We start from the raw sequence: 21459 nt of genomic DNA, 5'->3' as shown, positions 1-21459 counted from the left end.
ATAAACCTCTATGAGGTGTAAAAGTAAAACATATATACATAGGGAGAATCTATACATACATACATACATACATACATACATACATACATACATACATACATACATACATATATATATATATATATATATATATATATATATAACAAAAAAGAACAAAAGTATAATCCTAAAAAGCCCACTTTGTTGCAGAGAACTCCAGATACGCCTAGCGAGGTACCTCTCGACCTACATATGAAAAACACAAATTTTCTATGAGATGAGAACCGGGGGTTCTCAGCATGGTAAAGGTGCCACGTAGATAAGATATAAGGTCTTGGGAATGCCAGAGATAATCCTAAAATGCCGACATTCAGATTATAAAACTTAAGAACAAAAACTGAAAACCATAAATAAGGGTGGTTTTTCTAGGATTCTTAAACTTAACTAAATACTATCCAAAACCCTCAATTCCCCGCCTTTCCTCCAATCCTCCAATTCCTGGTGAAACAACAGACAGGTAAACAGGCAAAGTAGGCACAGGTAGAATACAAATACAGCAGGTAACAATTTAGCAAGTAAGCAAAATAATCACATTGACAAGTCCAATTAATGCACAAGCAATCAAAACACACAAATGCATATGATGCATGCCTGTCTTATGGCTGATTATATCATCTGTCGATTATATAGCCAACCCGACATGTCCTGGTAGCTAATCATGGACTGAAACACCTAACGTGGAGTAAGTGGATTTGAGCTACAACCCCCTTGCTACTACCCGCTCAACCCAGAGCCAGTGGAATAACCACTACTGCGGCTACTACCCAGGCAGGTGTTTAAAAGCTCAACCTGGAGTGAGTGGAATAACCACTACTTCTGCTACTACCCAGCCGTCACAATCTCTGACCTAGAGCAAGCAGGACGAACCACCATCCTTTCTACTGCTCAGGGTCTCACACATACATTCATTCAGCTTAAATCAATCATCATGGTTATCAAATCTCAAACATTAACCTGGAGCAAGCGGGACGAACCACCATCCTTGCTACTACTTCATAATTAACTCAGTTTTCATACTTCTTCTTTCCATCTCATACCCGGAGCAAGTGGACCTCGCCACTGCCTACTACCCGGGGCCATAATCATATTTATTTACGAACAAGCCTTCCTGTTAAACTTTTCAACTTACATCCCCCTTTACAATCTTTCGTCACTCACAAATTATTATCCTCTCAATATTCAACTCCCTTCCTTTGATTAATTTTAAGACTTCAGACACTGGAAAGTAAAAATAGAGGTTGAGGTTCGAAATTAGGTTTTAAAAACATAAAATCAAGTGTGTTGAAAACAGGGGTTACGCGTACGCGTGGGACAGCATTACTGAAAGGTCACGCATACACATGGGTCACGCGTACGTGTGGGCATACAATTTTCTATGCTCGTATACGCAAGCACTCTGCTCATGTACGCGAGATACCCAACCCGAATAGGTTGGTCACGTCGCGTGTAGTGGTCGCATACGCAAGTTATGCAGAACAGCGAAAATGCTGAATGCTGCAGAATTTTCAACTTTTCACTACACACTTACGACGCGCATAACTTTGTCGATTTAAAACATTTTTCATCTGTCCTTCGAATGATGTAAACTTCACAGACCCAATTTTCATATGAAATAAGTTTGAAATAATTTGGGAGTCTGGAAGCCGAGTTATGGCTCGCCGAAGTTCGGCCAAAAATTAGATTTTTCACAGAAACTTATAAACCTCTATTATCACCAACTGAACTCAATACTAACCTCTAAATATACAAACAACACCACAACCTTTCAATTCAGTATCATAACCCCACATTCTATCAAAACCAAGCATACCTCAACCTTACATGCATTTCCTTCTAACATTTTCAATCATAACATCAAAATCATTATCCTTCACATATCTACAACTAACATTCTTATTTAACACCATCAAAGTCATCATTCATTAATCCTCTTACCACATCAACTATACTCATATCATACAATCATTAATGCTGCCATGCCTTATTAATAAATCATACCATGTCAACTAAATTACCAACCAATCTCCAAAATTCATAATTTTCACTACACCATTAACTACCAACCATAAGCAACAATCATCAACCCATTATCATACTAATTCAACATCCTTTATAAACTTTACTAAGCATTCAACACAAATATACAATTCCAACCTATCCTATGGTCATCTAGCCTAAGTTTTCACAAAATATTATATATTAAATACGAGAAACCTAAATCATCCCTTGGTCGATTTCCCGATAAACCCGGAACACCTCACAAATTAGCATTCTCCAATCTCCCAATATTCCAAAACTCCACCAAGAGACCCTCTAATCACCAAGGCTCAATCCAAGCCCCACATTTTCAATCTTCATCCAACCAACATTGAAGTTCCAATCTAAGATCACAATTTCCACCGCAATTAACATATAGCTCAATAATTCAACATGTTGGGTCAGGATCTTGTTCTGAGCCAATATGGCATTCAGAGTGTCAACCTCCAAGACTCCTCTCTTCTGAGCTACCCCATTGTTCACAAGGTTCCTCTCAAAAGTGTACATAAATTGGTTATTTGCAACCATGTCAATGAGTTCCTGTGCCTCTTCAGGCATTTTCTTCAAGTGGAGTGAACCTCCAGCAGAGTGGTCCAATGCCATCTTGGACATCTCAGAAAGGCCATCATAGAAGACATCTAGCATGGTCCAATCTAAAATCATGTTAGGAGGGCACCTTCTGATCAGTTTCTTGTACCTCTCCTAAGCTTCATAGAGGGATTCACCCTCTTTCTGTCTGAAGGTTTGAACTTCCATCCTAAGCTTGCTCAGCTTCTGAGGTGGGAAGAACTTGGTCAAAAATGCATTGACCACCTTCTCCCAAGAGTCTAGGCTTTTCTTAGGTTGAGAATCCAGCCATAACCTAGCTCTGTCCCTTACAGCAAAAGGGAAAAGCATAAGCTTGTAAATATCTGGATCCACTCCATTAGTCTTAACAGTATCACAAATCTGCAAGAAATCAGAGATGAATATGTTGGGATCTTCCTGTGGAAGTCCATGAAACTGGCAGTTTTGTTGAACTAGAGTGACCAGTTGAGGCTTTTACTCAAAATTATTTGTACTATTGGCAGGTATAGAGATGCTCTGTCCATAAAAGTGAGAAATGGGTGTAGTAAAGTCACCTAGAACCTTCCTTGCGTCTCCTATGCCATTGGGATTGGCTGCGATGTCTGTATTCTTAGCTTCTTGTTCGAAAAGCTCTGTGAGGTTTCCTCCGGAGTGTTGTCTTTCTTGTTCAGGATCAGGATCAAAGAGAGGTTCTTTATCTCTGTTCCTACTCATAAACAAGAAGAAAGAATGCAAGAAAAGAAGAAGAAAGAATTCTCTATGTCAGAGTATAGAGGTTCTTTGTCAGAAAGATAAGTCAAGAGGAAAAAAAAAGAAGATGTCCTTTAATGAGGATAGTTTTCGAAAATCAATAGAGAGAGAAGAGGAGATATTTTCGAAAATAGAGAGGAAGGAGAGATGAGATTTTTGAAAAAGAAGAAAGAGAAAGTAGTTAAAAGGTTTTGAAAAAAAAAGAAAGAGAAAGGAGAATAGAAGATAAAACAAGTAACTAACTAATTAACAAGATTTGAAAACAAAATAAAAGATTTGATTTTTTTTTGAAATTTGAAAAGAGAAAGTTTAAAAGAAGATTTTGAAATTTAAAAGTTGAAAGAAAGTAAAGATTTGAAATTTAAAAGTTTTAAATTCAAAAAGAAAGATAAGATTTAAAATTTAAAGATTTTGAAAATCAAATTTAAAAGATAGTAAAGATTTAAAAAGATAAAAGTTTGAAATTTAAAATTTTGAAGAAGATAAGATAGAAAAGATTTAAAGTAAAAAAAGATATGATAAAGATTTGAATTTAGATTTTGAAAATTGAATTTTGAAAAAAAATTTGATTTTGAAATTTGAAATTTGAATTTTAAAATTTTGAAATTGAATTTTAAAATTTGAATAAGATAAGATAGGATTTTTTTAAAATTTAAAGAAAGATAAGATAAAGATTTGAAAAGATAAGATTTGAAATTCAAAATTTAAACTTCACTAACAAGAAAACACCAAACTTAAAATTTTTAAATCAAGATAAGAAAAGATAGTAAAGATTTTTGAAAAATTAAAGAAAGATAAAAGAGATAAATTTTTTTTTTGGATTTTCGAATTTTAAAGAAAAAAAGAAAAACGATTAAAAGACACCAAACTTAAAAATTTAAGATCAAATGACACTAGTTTCGAAAGTTGAAAGGAAAAACACCAAAAGACATTAAACTTAAAAATTTTAAGATCAAACAAATAAATTAACAAGAACACTTCAAATACCAAGAAAAACAACCAAGAACAATTTCGAAAATTAAAGAAAACAAGAGGGACACCAAACTTAAAAACTGACGCAAGACTCAAACAAAAGATAAGGATTTCTAAAGAAAAGAAAAGGTTTTGAAAAATTTTTGAAGAAGAAAACAAAAGACACAATTAAAAGAGTAACTAAACTATAAAAAGCACCTAATTTAAGTAACAAGATAGTCCAGTAGTTTGTCAAACTCGAACAATCTCCGGCAATGGCACCAAAAACTTGGTGCGCAAAATTGAACTCCGCAAGTTTCGCACAGATGAACCGGCAAGTGCACCAGGTCGTCCAAGTAATACCTCAGGTGAGTAAGGGTCGAATCCCATGGAGATTATTGGATTGAGCAAGCAATGGCTATCTTGTAGATCTTAGATCTTAGTCAGGCGATTAGAAAAGATGGTTGTTTGTTTGAAAGCATAAATAAAATAATAAAGAACGAAATACCAGGTTGGTGTAAAAACAGTGATAAAGATTCAGTTAAGCCTTCGAAGATGCGTATTCTTTCCAGATTAACTTTTCTTACTATCTACTTCAATAACGAATGATTCCTTCAATGTCAGTCGTACGTGATTAACCCATGTTTTCTCATTAAATTAATCTCTTCTAAACCATAGCAGTCCACCATATCCGAGCAACTCATGTTCTCTCATCAAGTTAACTCATGGCTTCCCACTATGGCCGAAGGTGAAGCCCTAAGCAATCCACTCCCCTTCGCAATCCTACTCAAAACACGACAGACAAGGTCAGATCTTCCGGATCAGGGAATGCTGCTTCTCTGACTCTAGCCTTAACGTCACAGAGACCTCAATAACCTACGGTCAATAGAATTTTATGTCACATATCCAAAGTCGCCCAGGTATGCTCTTGGAATCCGCAATGCAATTTCTAGCTTTAGCTCAATGCAATCCGGGTCAAGACTCGCACGGAACCCAAGTAGAACAAGGATGAATGTCACGGTTCATCCTTAATTCATGAGAAGAAGAACGAGAATGCATAAGAGAATAGAATCAGACATATTGAAATAGAACAGTAATATTATTAATTCATGAGAATCAGCAGAGCTCTTAACCCTAACTTAGGAGGTTTAGTTGCTCATAGCTTACAGAAAATAATAGTAAAACGTGCAAAAGGGCAAAGATTTCTAACAGTGGTGATCTTTGTTCTATATATAATAACCTGATAACTAAGAAGTACAAAAGTATGATAGACTAGACTAAAGGTGTTAAAGTCCACTCTTGGGCCCACTTTGGTTGAGTACTTGGGTTGAGTTTGGCGTCCAACTTGAAGGATGGGTGTTGAACGCCCATTAGGGGGTTGATCCACGCTGTCTTATGCTTCTTGGTGGGAGTTGAACACCCCCAAAATGGGGTGATTGGGCGTTCAACGCTGTCTTGAGTCCCTTTGGGGGCGTTGAACGCCAGAAAGAGAGTGGTTCTTGGGCGATCAATGCCCAATATAGGCAGGCTTCTTCGCAGAAAAGTATAGACCATTATACATTGCTGGAAAGATCTGGAAGTTAGCTTTCCAATACCGTTGAGAGTGCGTCATTTGAACCTCTGTAGCTCTAGAAATGCTCGTTTGAGTGCATGGAGGTCAGAATTTGACAGCATCTGCTACGCTTTCCTTGCCTATGAATCAGACTTTGTCAAAGCTCCTCAATTTCAGCCAGAATTTACCTAAAATCATCAGAAAACACAACAACTCAAAGTAGAATAAAAAAAATATGAATTTTACACTAAAACCTATGACAACATGATAAAACTTAAACAAAACATAACTAAAACAATATGAAAATGATGCCAAAAAGCGTATAAAATATCCACTCATCAGAAGGGGGGAAGGCTGCCAACGACGACACCGGGACGGATGGCTGGGGAGGACGCCGACGATGTCACGGACATCCACAGCAGAAGTAGAAGACTTGGACGACCCCTTCCCCTTTACCTTCGCGTGCTGGAGCTACACGGCGGAAGGAGGAGACCAGTGATGGGGAAGAACGACGACACAGACGTGACGGCTGGAACTGACGGAAAGAAGATTCACGACGGCAGGGGAAGGAGACCATTCATTGGCGCCTTTGCTCTGCTGGGGTTTGCGTGCAAAAAGTGAAGGTTAATGGCGCCTATTAATTTTTGTTTGGGTATTTTAGTGAAACAAAACCCCTCCTCCCCCCAAGGTTATTTGATGCGGTTGGGGCTCAAAACCGCCTCAAGTCAAATCAATTGGAGCGGAGCTTATTTACGCAACAAGAACTGCACCAATTCAACCAATTTGTGGCGATTTGAAAAAAATGTCGAAAATTTTTTGCTGCTAAGTCCCGTTTTTCTTATAGTTGGAGGAAGCGAAATGCTTCCTCCTTATATGTAATAATTACACTACATTAAAACTTAAACCTTTCTATTAATTAAATAATTAATATGTTAGTATACATAAATTAAAAAATTATCGTAATTTATGAAGATTACAGATACAATGATATTTAAAAATATCTAAAATTATTTAATAAAATAAATATATTCTCAGAATAAAAAAATTATTGGCTAAACAATTAATATATACATATATATAAATAAGAAAATTATAATGAATTCTGAAAATTATTACACATATGGTGTTATTAATAAAATAAAAAATTATTAAATAATTATAGACTAAAAATAAATCATAATCAAAAAATTTTAAAATAATTAAAATATGTGAATTGATATATATCTATATTTAAATAAGTAAATATTTAGAATTATTTAAACAAATAAATAATATATCCTACAAAAAAAATTTGACTAAACAATTACTATATACGTAAAAGAAAAAAAATTAAAAATCATTATTTTAATAATAATAATAATAATAATGCATATAAATGAGGATCGGGAATATGCATGGATACAAAAATAAAAAATAAAAATTATTGAATGATTGTAGAATATTAATCATATATAAATAAAAAAATAATCATAATAAAAAATTAATATATGTGATTTAAATATTTTTTGTGTATGATTAATATATATGTATATATAAATAAAAAAATATTTAAAATTATTTAATAAAATAAATATATCATAAGAATAAAAAAATTATTAATTAAATAATTAATATGTTGGTATACATAAATAAAAAAATTATCGTAATTTATAAAAATTATATATACAATAATATTTTGAAATATTTAAAATTATTTAACAAAATAAATATATTCTCAGAATAAAAAAATAATTGACTAAATTATTTATATATACATATATATAAATAAAAAAACTACAATAATTTATAAAGATTATTACACTTACACATACGATGTTCGTTATTAATGAAATAAAAAAATTTAGTATTATAGACTAAAAAAAATCATAAGGATATAATGATTTGTACCTGTGGGATGATATAATTGAAATAATATAATCATAAGAAAATTATAAGAAACTATCACAAATCATTTATAATCATAAGAAAATTATTTCTTTGCAATGATATAATGATTTGTTTTGAGTAAAACGTACATAATTATAATTATAATATAATAATTTGTTTTGAATAGATAATTAAATTAATTTAATAATAATTAAATATTTCTATTTTTAATTATTATTCATGCACTGACTAAATACTATGGTCCGAGTCCAAATAAGTCAAAAAAAGACACAATCCAAAGGTTGACTTTTACCACCTACCCGACCTCTTTAAAGAGGTCGGGGTCAGATTCGATATGAGCTGCAGATAACGCTTATTCAAATAAGTAACTGTCCCCTAAAATCTCTCATCCACTTTTAGAAGAGATATCTCAACAACCCTAAGATAAAGGGACGGTTATCCACCTTCAGAAGTGGAACTACTTCAACGGTGGTTATTGAGTCATCACCTATAAATACATTGACACACTCAGGTAAAGCTAAGTCCCAATATACTCTAAACCTGCTTAACTCTTTGCTGACCTAGGCATAGAAGTGTCTTTGCAGGTACCACCCCTCATTCCGTCAAACACACAACTCGGACGGCGGTTCCCAGATGTAAACCAAGTCAGAAGCCACCTTCTTCTAGCATTTGAGCCAATCTTTCAAGCCCAATCCACCTATCTTAGGTTACCTACGTAACAATTACTATTTTTAATTTAGAGTATATCAATTTTACACTGTATATATGTCGTCTTAATGTATTATATGATTGTAAACTTTTATATATGAAATTTATATTTTTTTTTAACAATTGTCATCGCTATTAGGTTATGTTCTAACTTTGACTTTAATATAAAGTTAAATGTAGTTTTTTTAATCTTTTTACTTATATTCTTTGGTACTTTTATCTTAACTTAATTTCTTTGCAAGTATGGTCTTATTAAGAATATTAAAATAACATCTAAACATAAAAGTTTAGAAACTTAAGGTTAGAATAATTCGACTATGGAGTGTCAAGTAATTTGAAACACGTACACAAAAAGTTCCAATAGAAATGATTCTACTTAATGAAGAGGTAACATAAAATTGTATATTATTTTTAAATTAATTTGCTATTTATATTATTTTTAATTTTTTTATTGTAATATTATTTTACAAGAGTTCTACATACAATACACAATAAAAAGTGGAAAAAAGATATCTGAAGGAAGTGTTTATGTTATAACCCATGACGTAGGTCAAAATAATATTAGGTTCAAGCCAACTAAGCATCAATATAGGATTTATTTAAGGAAGGATACCATTTTGTATTTAGTTAAAGAATCCTCAATTACAGTAAATTCATTTTGCTTCGAACCTAATGAGAAAATACTACAAGAAAAAAGAGAAGACTCGTACTTGATAAGTAACAGTTATATTATTCGTCACAAAATTATTGGTATCAATTTATTTTGATATTTTTAAATGTAATAACACTTTGTATTTTTAAAATTATAGATGTAATAGGCCTTCTAATTAGGAAAGGAAATTTAGAGATCTCTAATAAATTTAAAAGTCCAAATTTTTTTTTGTTGCTAGAACTTGATGAGAGGCAGCAATTTAAAAAAATTCTAATAACTTTTTAAATTTTATTTTTTGAGTTTCTAAAAATTATTGTATTTCTCACTATTTTGTGTTTATGAGATATAGGAAAGGACCTAAATTAAAATGTACATTATGAAAATTTTTATAAGGCAATTTATTGATCACATACAAAATCACCCAAATAGAGAATATATAATTATATTATTGTAATTTAAAAAGTTTAAGAATTTAGATAGTAAGTATCTATTTTCTTTTTATAATTTTTTAGTCATATATATAATTATAAATTCTAAATAATATATTATTTTATATTTTTTTCGAGAATAACCATAGTTTTAAATGCCAATTATGAGTCCACATTTTTTATTAATAGAGATTTTTGAAAAGTAGAGAAATTTAAAAAAAGTACATATTTGATTCAATTAACTTCTTAAAGTAATTACACTCATAAAATATAAAGCAAACTAATAAATCCTAATTGAAACACGTCGAATTTTTCAATTGTTAAATTAACTAATAACATATTTATTATGGTAATCTTAATATGTTATTAGTTTATTTTTCACCCGCTGTATTATGTTATATAAACGTATATGTTTTTTATTTCTATTTTTCATATCAAATATATATAAGATATTAAACATACACTATTTTGCTAATTTTGATATAAATATCGTAATAATGTTGTATTTGTGGATAATGGTTAATAAATTAAAATTTTGCCAATTTAAAAAAATCAATCTATGAAAAATAATTTATCACAACTTTAAAAATTTAGACTTTTTTAAGGAGATGCAACCTCAAATCAAGTGCTCACTCTTTAAACATACTTTATTAGAAGAAAATTTCTTAAAGATAATTGAGTATAAAATAATTGCTGACCTCAAGGATGTTCGATAGATTTGTATTATATTGTTTTATTGACAAGTGAAATTTCACATTTTTTTGAGAATTTTCTTTGAGTATAAATTTTTTTATGTTTTTTAGAATGAATTCTATGTTATCATTGGAACAATAAAGGAGATTGAGACCGAGTATGGTTGTTGGTACCATAGTTGTAAGGATCGGTTATATGCTGGATTCTTGAAGGATATTGGAAAAAAATACAAATGTGATGACTGTAAAGAGGAATGTTCAGAATTCTCACTTATGTTTGTGGTCGTTCAACAGATTTCTAATATTTAAAATATGATATGATTAGTAAGGCATAATATTGAATTTTCTTAATCTATTTATACATTTATGTAGGTACAAAATACATCTTATAATTGTTGATGAGACAGATACTATCCTTTTCATAGTGTCTGAACATAAGGCTTAGAGTTTTTAAAAAAAGAGTTTTAATGAAATGCGTCGTTTTATATTTGAAAAGGTTTGTATTTAAATTAAATTCAAGAATAGCCAACTATTATAATTTATATGATTGTAATGATTAATATAGTTGTTCTGTTTTGTTGTAGGAATTGAATGCAAATACTCTTCCTGAAGATATATATACATGTAAAGACAAACTCATACATTTTAAAGTGAATATCAAAGTTTAAAATATTAATTCTTATCAACCATAGACATATCATGTGAGTAGAATGTTCCAAGATGAGAAATTAATTTTGGCATTCAAGAAAAACTTGGTGAGTAGAAATTTGGAATTCAAAATTTGACCAAGTTTTCAATTTTAGTGGATATCATTGGGTAATGTGTTTTTGTTTTTTATTTTAGGTCACACCTTTGGAGGATAATTCTGACTTGATAAGTCTTGGTGATGCGTTTAAGACATCGAAGGTATAAATTAATATTTTTGGATGCGATTAATATTTTTAGATATATTAATAAATTTAAATATTTTGGCTAGTTTCAAATGTACTATTTTGAATTAAAAATATATATTGACGTAGAAAATACCAGTGATTTAGAAACTCTTAAGACATTAGCCTGCGTTTATTTACATAAATGAGACACTAAGACATAAAATTGGATTTGACAGATGAAATATAAATAGAGATATTGTATTCAGAAACATTGAATTAATTTTTTATAATTATATTTTTTATTATTATGTTTTTTCTCAAATTTTTTGAATAAAAAAATGAGAATAAATTAAATTTTTATAATTTATTCTTATTTATCACCAAACAGAATATAAGAACATTAAATTTTATGTTTCTGTCATTTGTGTCTTATTCTCCGTATTTTATCTTAGGCTTTTTCACTTAAATAAAATAAATACAACTCAAAATTACATTATTCCCCTAAAACAATTTTTAAAACATAAATGTCATCTTCTTAATAATATATAAATCATCCTAGGGCTTTGAGAGTTATATAATATGTTAACCATGACACCCTAGGACGATTTATACATGAATACTTCAAAAGAATAACTCATAAATCGTGACAGAGTTCCTAGTTTTATAAATTGTATATAAATCGTCCTAAGGTGGGCGGAATTACGCGATTCAAAACTAAACCACTCAAGGCTGGCACGATTTATGTGCAAAGACTAACTCTCATCTGCCTAACGCGATTTATATTCAACTTTGGAGACTCTCAACACCCTGTCACTATTTACCCTCAACTAGCTAATCCTGAGGAGAGTTAAGGAACCTCGTACACATATTCTTCCCTAACTTCTCAATTATTTGTTTACAAATAGATGTAGATGTATCAATTATTTTTAAAAGAGTATTTATTTAATCCAATCTAAAAATAACTATCAATAACGATTATATACATCCACATCTTATTTTAAAAATAAATCGATACAATATAAATCGATACTCTTTTTCTTTATTTAATTTGATCTTTTTAATAGAATTAATAATTAAAATTATAAAAAAATAATTGAAAATTATACAAAACCAAATAAAAAAAATGACAAAAAAAATTTCTATAACAAATATGCATCAATAAAAATGATTAAAAAAATTACGAATATTAAAAATTTCATAAAAACTTAAATTTATGTTACTCAAAATAACATGAATTTATATTATACAAAATTATATTTTTTAACATCCTTTTGACTCATTTTTTTAAAAAATATTTAAATTTATGTATTAAAATTTAGTATTTTTTTATTATAATTTATCAGTACTCTTTTTTATTTAATTTGGTCTTCCTAATAGAATCAATAATTAAAATTATAAAAAAGATATATTTTTATTTTTTAAGTTAAAATTTAAATAGATATCATTTAAATTTTAAATTTAATTAAATTATATCTATTTAAATTTTAACTTAAAAATTTTAATTAATTTTTTAATTTAAATTATATCTATTTAAATTTTAACTTAAAAAATAAAAATATACTTTTTTATAATTTTAATTATTGATTCTATTGGAAAGGCCAAATTAAATAAAAAAAAAGAATACTGACAAATTACAATCAAAAGGGTGCTAAATTTTTTAAATTAAAAAAAAAGTCAAAAGGTCGTTAAAAAATATATTTTTATATAATATAATTTTATGTGATTTTGAGTAACATAAATTTAAGTTTTTATGAAATTTTTATTATTCGTTTCTCATATAATTTTTTTAATTATTTTTATTGATGCATATTTTTTCTAGAATTTTTCTTTGTTATTTTTTTATTTGGTTTTGTATAATTTTTAATTTTTTTGTAATTTTAATTATTAATTTTATTAAAAATACCAAATTAAATAAAGAGAAAGAGTATCAATTTGTATTGTATCAATTTATTTTTAAAGTAAAATGTGAATGTATATAATCTTTATTGATATTTATTTTTAGATTGGATTAAATAAATACTCTTTTAAAAATAATTGATACATCCACATCTATTTTTAAATAAATAATTGACAAGTTAGAAAAGAATACGTCTATGGGGTTCCCTAACTCTCCTCAGGAGTAGCTAGTTGAGGATAAATCGTGACAGGGTATTGAGAGTCTCCAAAGTTGATCATAAATCGTGTTAGTGAGCTGAGAGTTAGCCTTTACACCTAAATCGTGCTAGCCTTGTGTGATTTAGCCTCGAATCGTGTAACTCCGCCCACCTTAGGACGATTTATAGACAATTTATATAGTTGGGAACCCTGGCACGATTTATGAGTTATTCTTCTTAAGTATTCATGCATAAATCGTCTCAAGGTGTCATGGTTAACCTATTATATAACTCTCAAAGCCTTAGGGCGATTTATATAATATTAAGAAGAAGACATTTACGTTTTAAAAATTATTTTAGGAGAATCAAGTAAGAAAAGTGTTGTGTTTATTTTATTTAAGTGAAAAAGTCTTTATCTTATCTTGTTCTTAAAAATAAACGTAGGCTTAATTCTCAAAAAAAAAAACTACATCGGGTATAGAACACATTTTTAAAAATAAAATAGAGCGATCGTTAATATTTAATGTCAAAATGAAAAAGTTAGTTGAAGAAGATGATGTAAAAAGTGAAAGTGTGAAACTGCTAAAAAATGATTATTTTGAATGATGAAATTTGTCATAATAAAAATGGTTTATTATAGATTTTCCATATAATTTCTAGTTAGTACTATTCAAGACTATTATTTATATGCTATTTTAAACTCTTTAATTTTAATTTAGTTGGCTTATTTTTTTTTGTTTTGGAATATTAAATTTGATGTTGGTTTATTTTTTTGCTAAACAATATAAATTTTGATAGTTGGTCTTTTTATATATCATATATATTATTCTATTAAATTATAAATTATGTCAATTTTAGTGTATACTTTTTAAATTTTAGGATTTTAGTTAGATATAAATAAATATTATTCTAAATTTTAATTTTTAGTTATATATAAAATTCATTTAAAGAAAATATCCAAAGTAGTTGTTATTTGTCTATATCAAATATGGTATTTTTTTAATCATTTTGGAAAAGGAAAAAGAATAATATATTTAATATTTAGATTTGATTATGGCAAGATTGTGGTCTAATTTTTATTGACAAATTTAAACTCGATTCTTTTTATATAGTATAATTTTTAAATAATTTTCATTGATATTCAATCATGCATTATTTTTTTAGAAATTGAACGAAAAATTTATGGTTGGTGTAACACCCTATCACACAAAGTTTTATGTTTAAGCCATAAAATAGAGGTGGTGTGGTATTACAACCTCTAAAATAAAATATATATAATAATAATGGAAAGGAGATAGTATACGAAGTGTCTTGAAAAATGGATAAAATAAAATCGCAAAAATAAAAAGCGCAACGCTCAGAAATACAAATTACTTGCGTGAGAAGAAAACTAAAGTTCACTAAAATATCTCTATAAAAGTCAAGAGCACAGGATATCAAACTCCTAACTCAGCCTGCGAAGGCAAGGCTGGCCGAAGAATATATATATATATATAATACACAGATAAAATCCTAGTTCTCCATAATCCTCTAGGAGGAGCAGAATAAACAAGTATATCAGAGGAGAATCTATATATACATGGATCAAGATATCAAAAGAAACCCAAAATAAAACCACTTCGCCTCAGAAGCTCCAGACGCCTAGCGAGGTGCCTGTCGACTTGCATCTGAAAACAACAACACAGTATGAAATAAGAACCAGAGGTTCTCAGCATGGTAAAGGTGCCATGCACATAAGATATAAGCTTTTGGGAATGTCAGAGGCAATCCTAGAACGCCGACACTCAGTTGTTAAAGCTTAAAGAACTAAACAGCAACCATAAAGAGGGGTGATCTTCTAAAGGTTATTCAACCTAACTTAAACTTAACCTAAACACTAAACTGTTTCACCTTTCCTCTGCTCCTCTATCTCCGATAATTCGCATAGACAAACAAACAGATAAGGCAAGTACAGGTAGAAAACAAGTAATTCAAATAGCAATTACATCAGTTAGCAGAATATAATCAATTAGGCATTCCCAATTAATGCATAGCAAACAAAACAAATAATATGCACATGATGTATACCTGTCCTATGGTTGTTGATATCAACTGTCGGTTATGTAACTAGTCCGACATGTCCTAAAGCTCAAAATACACCATGGGGAGAATTCCCAAATTGACATGGAGGAGAGAACACTCCAAGCTCAATAACATACATGGGAGGAGTCCCAAACTGACATGGGGGAAGAGACAACACCCCAAGATCAAAGAGTAACCATGGGAAGAATCCCAAACTGACATGGGAAAAACAACACCCCAAACTTAATAATAAGGCCACACGTATGCGTGGGCATACGTTTTACCAAAAATTTTGCTAAGTCTGAATCCTACAGAATGCTCATTTTAAATCCTAAACTTTTGACGCGCATAATTTTTCGTTTTAAAACATTTTTCATCCGTTCTTCGAACGGCGTAAACTTCACGGAACCAATTTTCATTTGAAACAAGTTTGAAATCCAGAAGCCAAATTATGCCTCGCCGAAGTTCGGCTAAAAAACCAATTTTTCACAAACCTCAAACCTCATATTTTTACCAAAACAAGATTCTCTTTCATAACTCCAAGGTTCTACACAATATTACACAACCAATTCACCTTTTCCACAATATTCAACACATCATTCAACTACTCAAAACCAATCAATCCATATCCAAAGCAATCACGAGATATAAATGAAACAACAATAATAATTTCATATTCACAAATCCTCGCTAAATCACCATCAACCACAATGTCTTACCATATCTCAATTTATCAATATCATGCATCAATCTCTCAAATACCTCAACAAAATCATAATCCACCTATCTTAGACATATACATTCATGTCATCAAGTCAATAATCATCAACTCAACATTTATCCAACAAACATCAAATTCATATCACAATTTTTAATCAAGGTTACTAAACATTAAACACACTCATACATTCCAACCTATCCTATGGTCATCTAACCTAAGTTTTCATCGAACATTATATATTAAATACGTGAAACCTAAACCATACCTTGGCCGATTCTTCGTAAAATCCGGAACGTCACAATCGTCATCGTTTCACGACATCCAAGTTTTCAAAGTCTCACAAAATGGGTCTATGGCTCCCCAAAGTCTAATACCAAGTCTCCAACACCGCCAATTTGTTTTCAAAATACACAATCCAAACTAATTTCACAAAATAACACTAAAATCACTATAGGATTCACTAATGAGATAACTTGACAAGGATTAAACATTCCTCACCTTGCCAACAGAAGAATTGAGCCAAAACCCAGCACACCCACTAAGTTAACTTGATCCTAAACATCAAAATCAACAAAATCTCGACATCCCAAACCATAGGAATTTTGAAATTGGAGAAGGAGGAAATCAAACTGAAAAATGACTTCCTTACCTAATTAAGTACTGGACTTTATAGAGCTCGATGTGTTGGCCGTGTGGCCGCAAACGGTATGGCGATTGGAGCTCGGAGTTGGAAGATAAGTGGATGTGGCTTGTGGGTTGGGCCTTGGCCCAATACGGATTCGGTTCGGTCTGTTTGATCTAATTTTAAGCTAAATTTTTTAAAATTAATGTCAAAATTTTGTTTTAATTTTCTCTATCTCATTAAGTTATAAAATTCTAGTTTTTAATTTGCTTGATCACTAATTAATTTATTGATTAATTATTTATTAATTATTCGGAATTTACAGTTGGTAATAATGTAAAATTTTTACATAAACTTAAAAATTAAACCAAAGTGAATAACGATTGAACTAAAAAACTTAAGAGAAATGTTGATTAAGGTGTTGTAAAATTTACTTTAATTTTTATCGGGACACAGTCCTGTAAAGTTTTGGTGGCTTTTTCTAGGATATGATCACAATGGACTAGCAATTTGTTGGAATATCAACTTAAGATAAAATGTTAAAAATATTTATTTATTTCTAACTAAAAAATATTATAAATTTAGTTTCCAATATTAAAATTGAATAAAAAAAATTTTAACGTCAATTTTCTTAATTTTAACTTATATATATTTATTTTAACAAAATAAATATATTTTCAATTATTTTGTAATTTATTTTGTTATATACGGCTGAGTTTTTTAAATATTGTGAAAAGGTGTGTGTTTCTCTTTAATATTTTTCTTTAGGTGAGTTTAACATTGTTATGGGAGAAAAATAATTTTTTGTCAGAAGATACAAAACGTTGGAGACGTTTTGTACATAATTTAAATTTTTTTAATAAATAAAACCAACACGGCACTACCGTTTTGTTAGAAATAAATAATTTAAAAAAAAAGCATAGCTGAAAACGGCATTGCCGTTTTGTGGAGGAGGCAAAAAATTTTTAATTTAAAAATAGAAAACGGTGGTGACGTTTTGTGTTGAAACAAATTTTACCGTTGAAAATGGTCAAAACGGTGGTGACGTTTTGTGTTGAAACAAATTTTACCGTTGGAAATGGTCAAAACGGTGGTGACGTTTAGTACAAGTATGAATAAAAAAATTTAAAATTAGCTATATAAGGTATGCTAGTGTTATGCGAGAAGCACCTTGAGTAGAGTAGAAAGTGAACAATACAAAATTATTTGCCTTCAAATTTCCAGAGAGCATAGAGCTCTTTCTTCTTTCTTCTTTAGTATTTGAATTTGTTCTTACTTCTTTAGCTGCTGAAGCTGTTCTTCATTCTTTAGCAATTGAAGTTGTTCTGTATCTGTTGAGTGAAATAAGTTGTGGGTAAATGTAATAAGTGTATAAAATGGAGAGTTATGTTAGTTTAAAAATATATTTCAATGGTCAGGTTTTGTATGATACACATGAGGGTGTGAGTTTTTTGTGTGAGAATCCATGTGTTATTATTGTTCCTCTTTCAATAACATATGAAGGACTTAAGAGTGTACTCTGTCAGAGTGTAGGTCAACAAGGCCGGAAGAGAGTGACCAATATTTTATATAGGCAGCCTGTGTTAGTATTTGGTGGTTTCGTTCAATTTCAAGTAATGCACGTGGCTGATGAAGCTAGTATACAAGGAATGTTTTCGACCTACCATCAAACTAGAGCACGAGCCTCACTTATCGAGAGTTCGAAGAAATTGAAGATATTGATTTTCCGGAACCCAATATAGACTGGATGGGTTATAATACCGAAAGTGATGAAGAGTTTGAAGGTAATTATGAAGTTGTTGGTCCAACTGAAGATGTGGAAGAAGATGATATATCAGTTGAGGAAGATGTAGCAGATGTTGCTAATGCACTAGTGGATCAACATCCTTCGGGAGAACCATCATTTATGCATACTTTGAATCTTGATGCCATGCATGTTCCAGAATTTCCTGAATATGTCAGTAGAGGTAATTTATTATTATTATTATTATTATTATTATTATTGTTGTTGTTAGGAATATTTGAATTATTATTAGTATTGTTATGTTGTTATTATTATTATTATTACTAATTATCATTACTCTTTTTATGAAACGGAAGGTTATTATTATTATTATTAACGGTGATTATTATTATTATTATTATTATTATTATTATTATTATTATTATGCGTTACAAGAATTATTTAAATTATTATTAGTATAGGTACGTTATTGTTATTATAATTAACACTAATTATTATAAATATTATTATTAGTATTATTATCTAACAGATGTTATAGAAATTATTATTATTATTATTATTATTATTATTATTATTAGTCTTTTTATGAAACAGAAATTATTATTATTATTATTATTATTATTATTATTATTATTATTATTATTATTATTAGTATTAGTCTTTTTATGAAACGAAGGTTATTATTATTATTATTATTATTATTATTATTATTATTATTATTATTATTATTATTATGCGTTACAAGAATTATTTGAATTATTATTAGTATAGGTACGTTATTGTTATTATAATTAACACTAATTATTATAAATATTATTATTAATATTATTATCTAACGGATGTTATAGAAATTATTATTATTATTATTATTATTATTATTATTATTATTATTATTAGTCTTTTTATGAAACGGAGGTTATTATTATTATTATTATTATTATTATTATTATTATTATTATTATTATTATGCGTTACAAGAATTATTTGAATTATTATTAGTATAGGTACGTTATTGTTATTATAATTAACACTAATTATTATAAATATTATTATAAGTATTATTATCTAACGGATGTTATAGAAATTATTATTATTATTATTATTATTATTATTATTTTGTTTTATCATTCGTGCAGTTGCTACTGTTGTCATAGATGGTGAATTTGTCGTTGGAATGGAATTTAACTCTAGGGAAGCTGTGATTGCAGCAGTTAAAGAGTATACCATTCAGAGGGGCGTCGATTATAGGGTGTATGAATCTGAACCGACAACATTTTATGCTAAATGCGTACATTATGGAACAAGTTGTGATTGGCTTATCAGAGTCAGTCTTATAAAAAGACAGTATTGTTGGGTGATAAGGAGGTATAACGGTAGTCACACGTGCATCAGATCTACCATCTCTCAAGATCATGCCAAACTGGACTCTGGTACAATTGCAGAAGCGATAAAATCATTGGTTGAAGCCGACCCATCTCTGAAGGTGAAATCTGTAATTGCTGAAGTGCAGTCGAAGTTCAACTATACAATAAGTTATCGCAAAGCATGGTTGGCCAAGCAAAAAGCAGTTGAGAAAATATTTGGTGGGTGGGAAGCTTCTTATGAAGCTTTGCCGACATGGTTTGAAGCAATGGTTGCAAAAGAACCATCAGCAGCTGTTGAGTACGAAACTGCATATGCTTACCGAGGGGATGAGTTGGTTGAGGATCTCAGGATTTTGACGCGAGTCTTTTGGGCTTTCTATCCTTGTATTAAAGCATTCAGAAGCTGCAAGCCGCTGGTACAGGTAGACGGCACACACTTGTATGGAAAATATAAAGGGGCTCTCTTGGTTGCAGTATCACAAGATGGAAATGGGAATATCGTGCCTCTTGCATTTGCCATAGTCGAGGGTGAGACCGCCGATGCTTGGCACTTTTTTCTTAGCCATCTACGAACGCATGTAGTTAATCGAGATGGTGTTGGTCTTATCTCTGATCGACACGAGTCCATTATCTCAGCTGTAGGTCGTAGTGATGGAGCATGGCAATATCCGAGAGCTGTTCACATGTTTTGCATCAGGCACATAGCTTCTAACTTCTTGAGAAGGTTCAAAGCGCCAGGAATGCAGAAGCTGATTGTCAACATAGGTAAATAAATTATTTACATTTTATGCAGTTTGTGACCGACGGTGAAAAGTTAACAAGAAACTGATGGTATTATCTGGATTCCGTTGTTCTCTTATGGCAGGCTATTCTAGAACAGTCCGTGAATTCAACATGCGTTACGAGAGATATTGTGAGCGGGGTGTGGCTTACAAGCAGTGGCTCGACAATATTCCTCGGTCACAATATGCCTTGGCATATGATGAGGGACATCGCTGGGGACACATGACCACTAACCTAGTGGAGTGCATTAACGGAGTTTTGAAAGGCGCACGTAATCTTCCTGTGACAGCCCTTGTCAAGGCAACTTTTTACAGACTTAATGCCTTGTTCACAAGGAAGAGGGCCGAGGCTGAGGCTCGTATAAGTGCAGGTCATCTATTCTCCGAGTATGCAACTGAGAAAATCCAGTCTAACCAAACGGCATCAGGAAATATCCAAGTTAATTTATTTGACAGGCAGAAAGAAGTTTTTGAAGTACGGGAGATGCCCAGCGGTTTAGAGTTTGCAGTAAATCTGCGTCTAAGACATTGTGATTGTGGTGAGTTTCAGGTCGATCGAATTCCTTGTCGCCATGTATTTGCCTGTTGTGCAAACCAGCGCCTAGATTGGAAGCAGTATGTGCATGAGGTATATACAATGGCAGAGATCCGAAAGGTGTATAGAACCCGATTCAGACCACTAGGAAATCCAACAACATGGCCTGTGTATCAAGGACCACGACTAATACCAAATCCTCACCTCAGGCGAGTGGCCAAAGGTCGTCCTAAAAAAACACGCTTCTTGAATGAAATGGATATGCGTGATTTACGTGGTCCTAGGCGTTGTAGACTTTGTGGTGGTGAGGGTCACAGCCGAAGTAGATGCCCGCATCGTGGAGGAGCTAGTGCTAGTGGTTCGGCTCCGAATGAGTAGTTGTCAACTTGGCTGATTTTTTAT

General features: G+C 30.6%; 1 protein-coding gene and 1 non-coding gene across 2 annotated transcripts; both read left to right on the top strand.

Moving 5' to 3' along the window:
• Nucleotides 1-2732: 2732 nt before the first annotated feature.
• On the top strand, nucleotides 2733-2841 carry LOC112768875 (small nucleolar RNA R71). Its single transcript, XR_003186255.1, has one exon. It is a non-coding gene; the product is annotated as a small nucleolar RNA R71 (small nucleolar RNA).
• A 15538-nt stretch (nucleotides 2842-18379) lies between these two features.
• Nucleotides 18380-21435, top strand: LOC112763650 (uncharacterized). Its single transcript, XM_025809269.1, has 3 exons — nucleotides 18380-18599; nucleotides 19513-20505; nucleotides 20606-21435. The coding sequence occupies exons 1-3, from the start codon at nucleotides 18380-18382 to the stop codon at nucleotides 21433-21435; spliced, it is 2043 nt and encodes a 680-aa protein (XP_025665054.1).
• The last annotated feature ends 24 nt before the right edge of the window (nucleotides 21436-21459 follow it).

The sequence above is a fragment of the Arachis hypogaea genome, chromosome 17 (assembly GCF_003086295.3).
Source record: "Arachis hypogaea cultivar Tifrunner chromosome 17, arahy.Tifrunner.gnm2.J5K5, whole genome shotgun sequence".
Taxonomy (NCBI): Eukaryota; Viridiplantae; Streptophyta; class Magnoliopsida; order Fabales; family Fabaceae; genus Arachis; species Arachis hypogaea.
Note: the sequence above shows the minus strand (reverse complement) of the source record. Positions and strands in the feature narration are given on the sequence as shown.

Excerpts from the sequence above, each read along its gene's own strand:
- LOC112763650 (XM_025809269.1), top strand. The coding sequence starts at position 18,380 with ATGGGTTATAATACCGAAAGTGATGAAGAGTTTGAAGGTAATTATGAA. Across the intron at positions 18,600-19,512 it reads TCCTGAATATGTCAGTAGAG|TTGCTACTGTTGTCATAGAT; the intron begins GTAATTTATTAT and ends TCATTCGTGCAG. Across the intron at positions 20,506-20,605 it reads GAAGCTGATTGTCAACATAG|GCTATTCTAGAACAGTCCGT; the intron begins GTAAATAAATTA and ends CTCTTATGGCAG.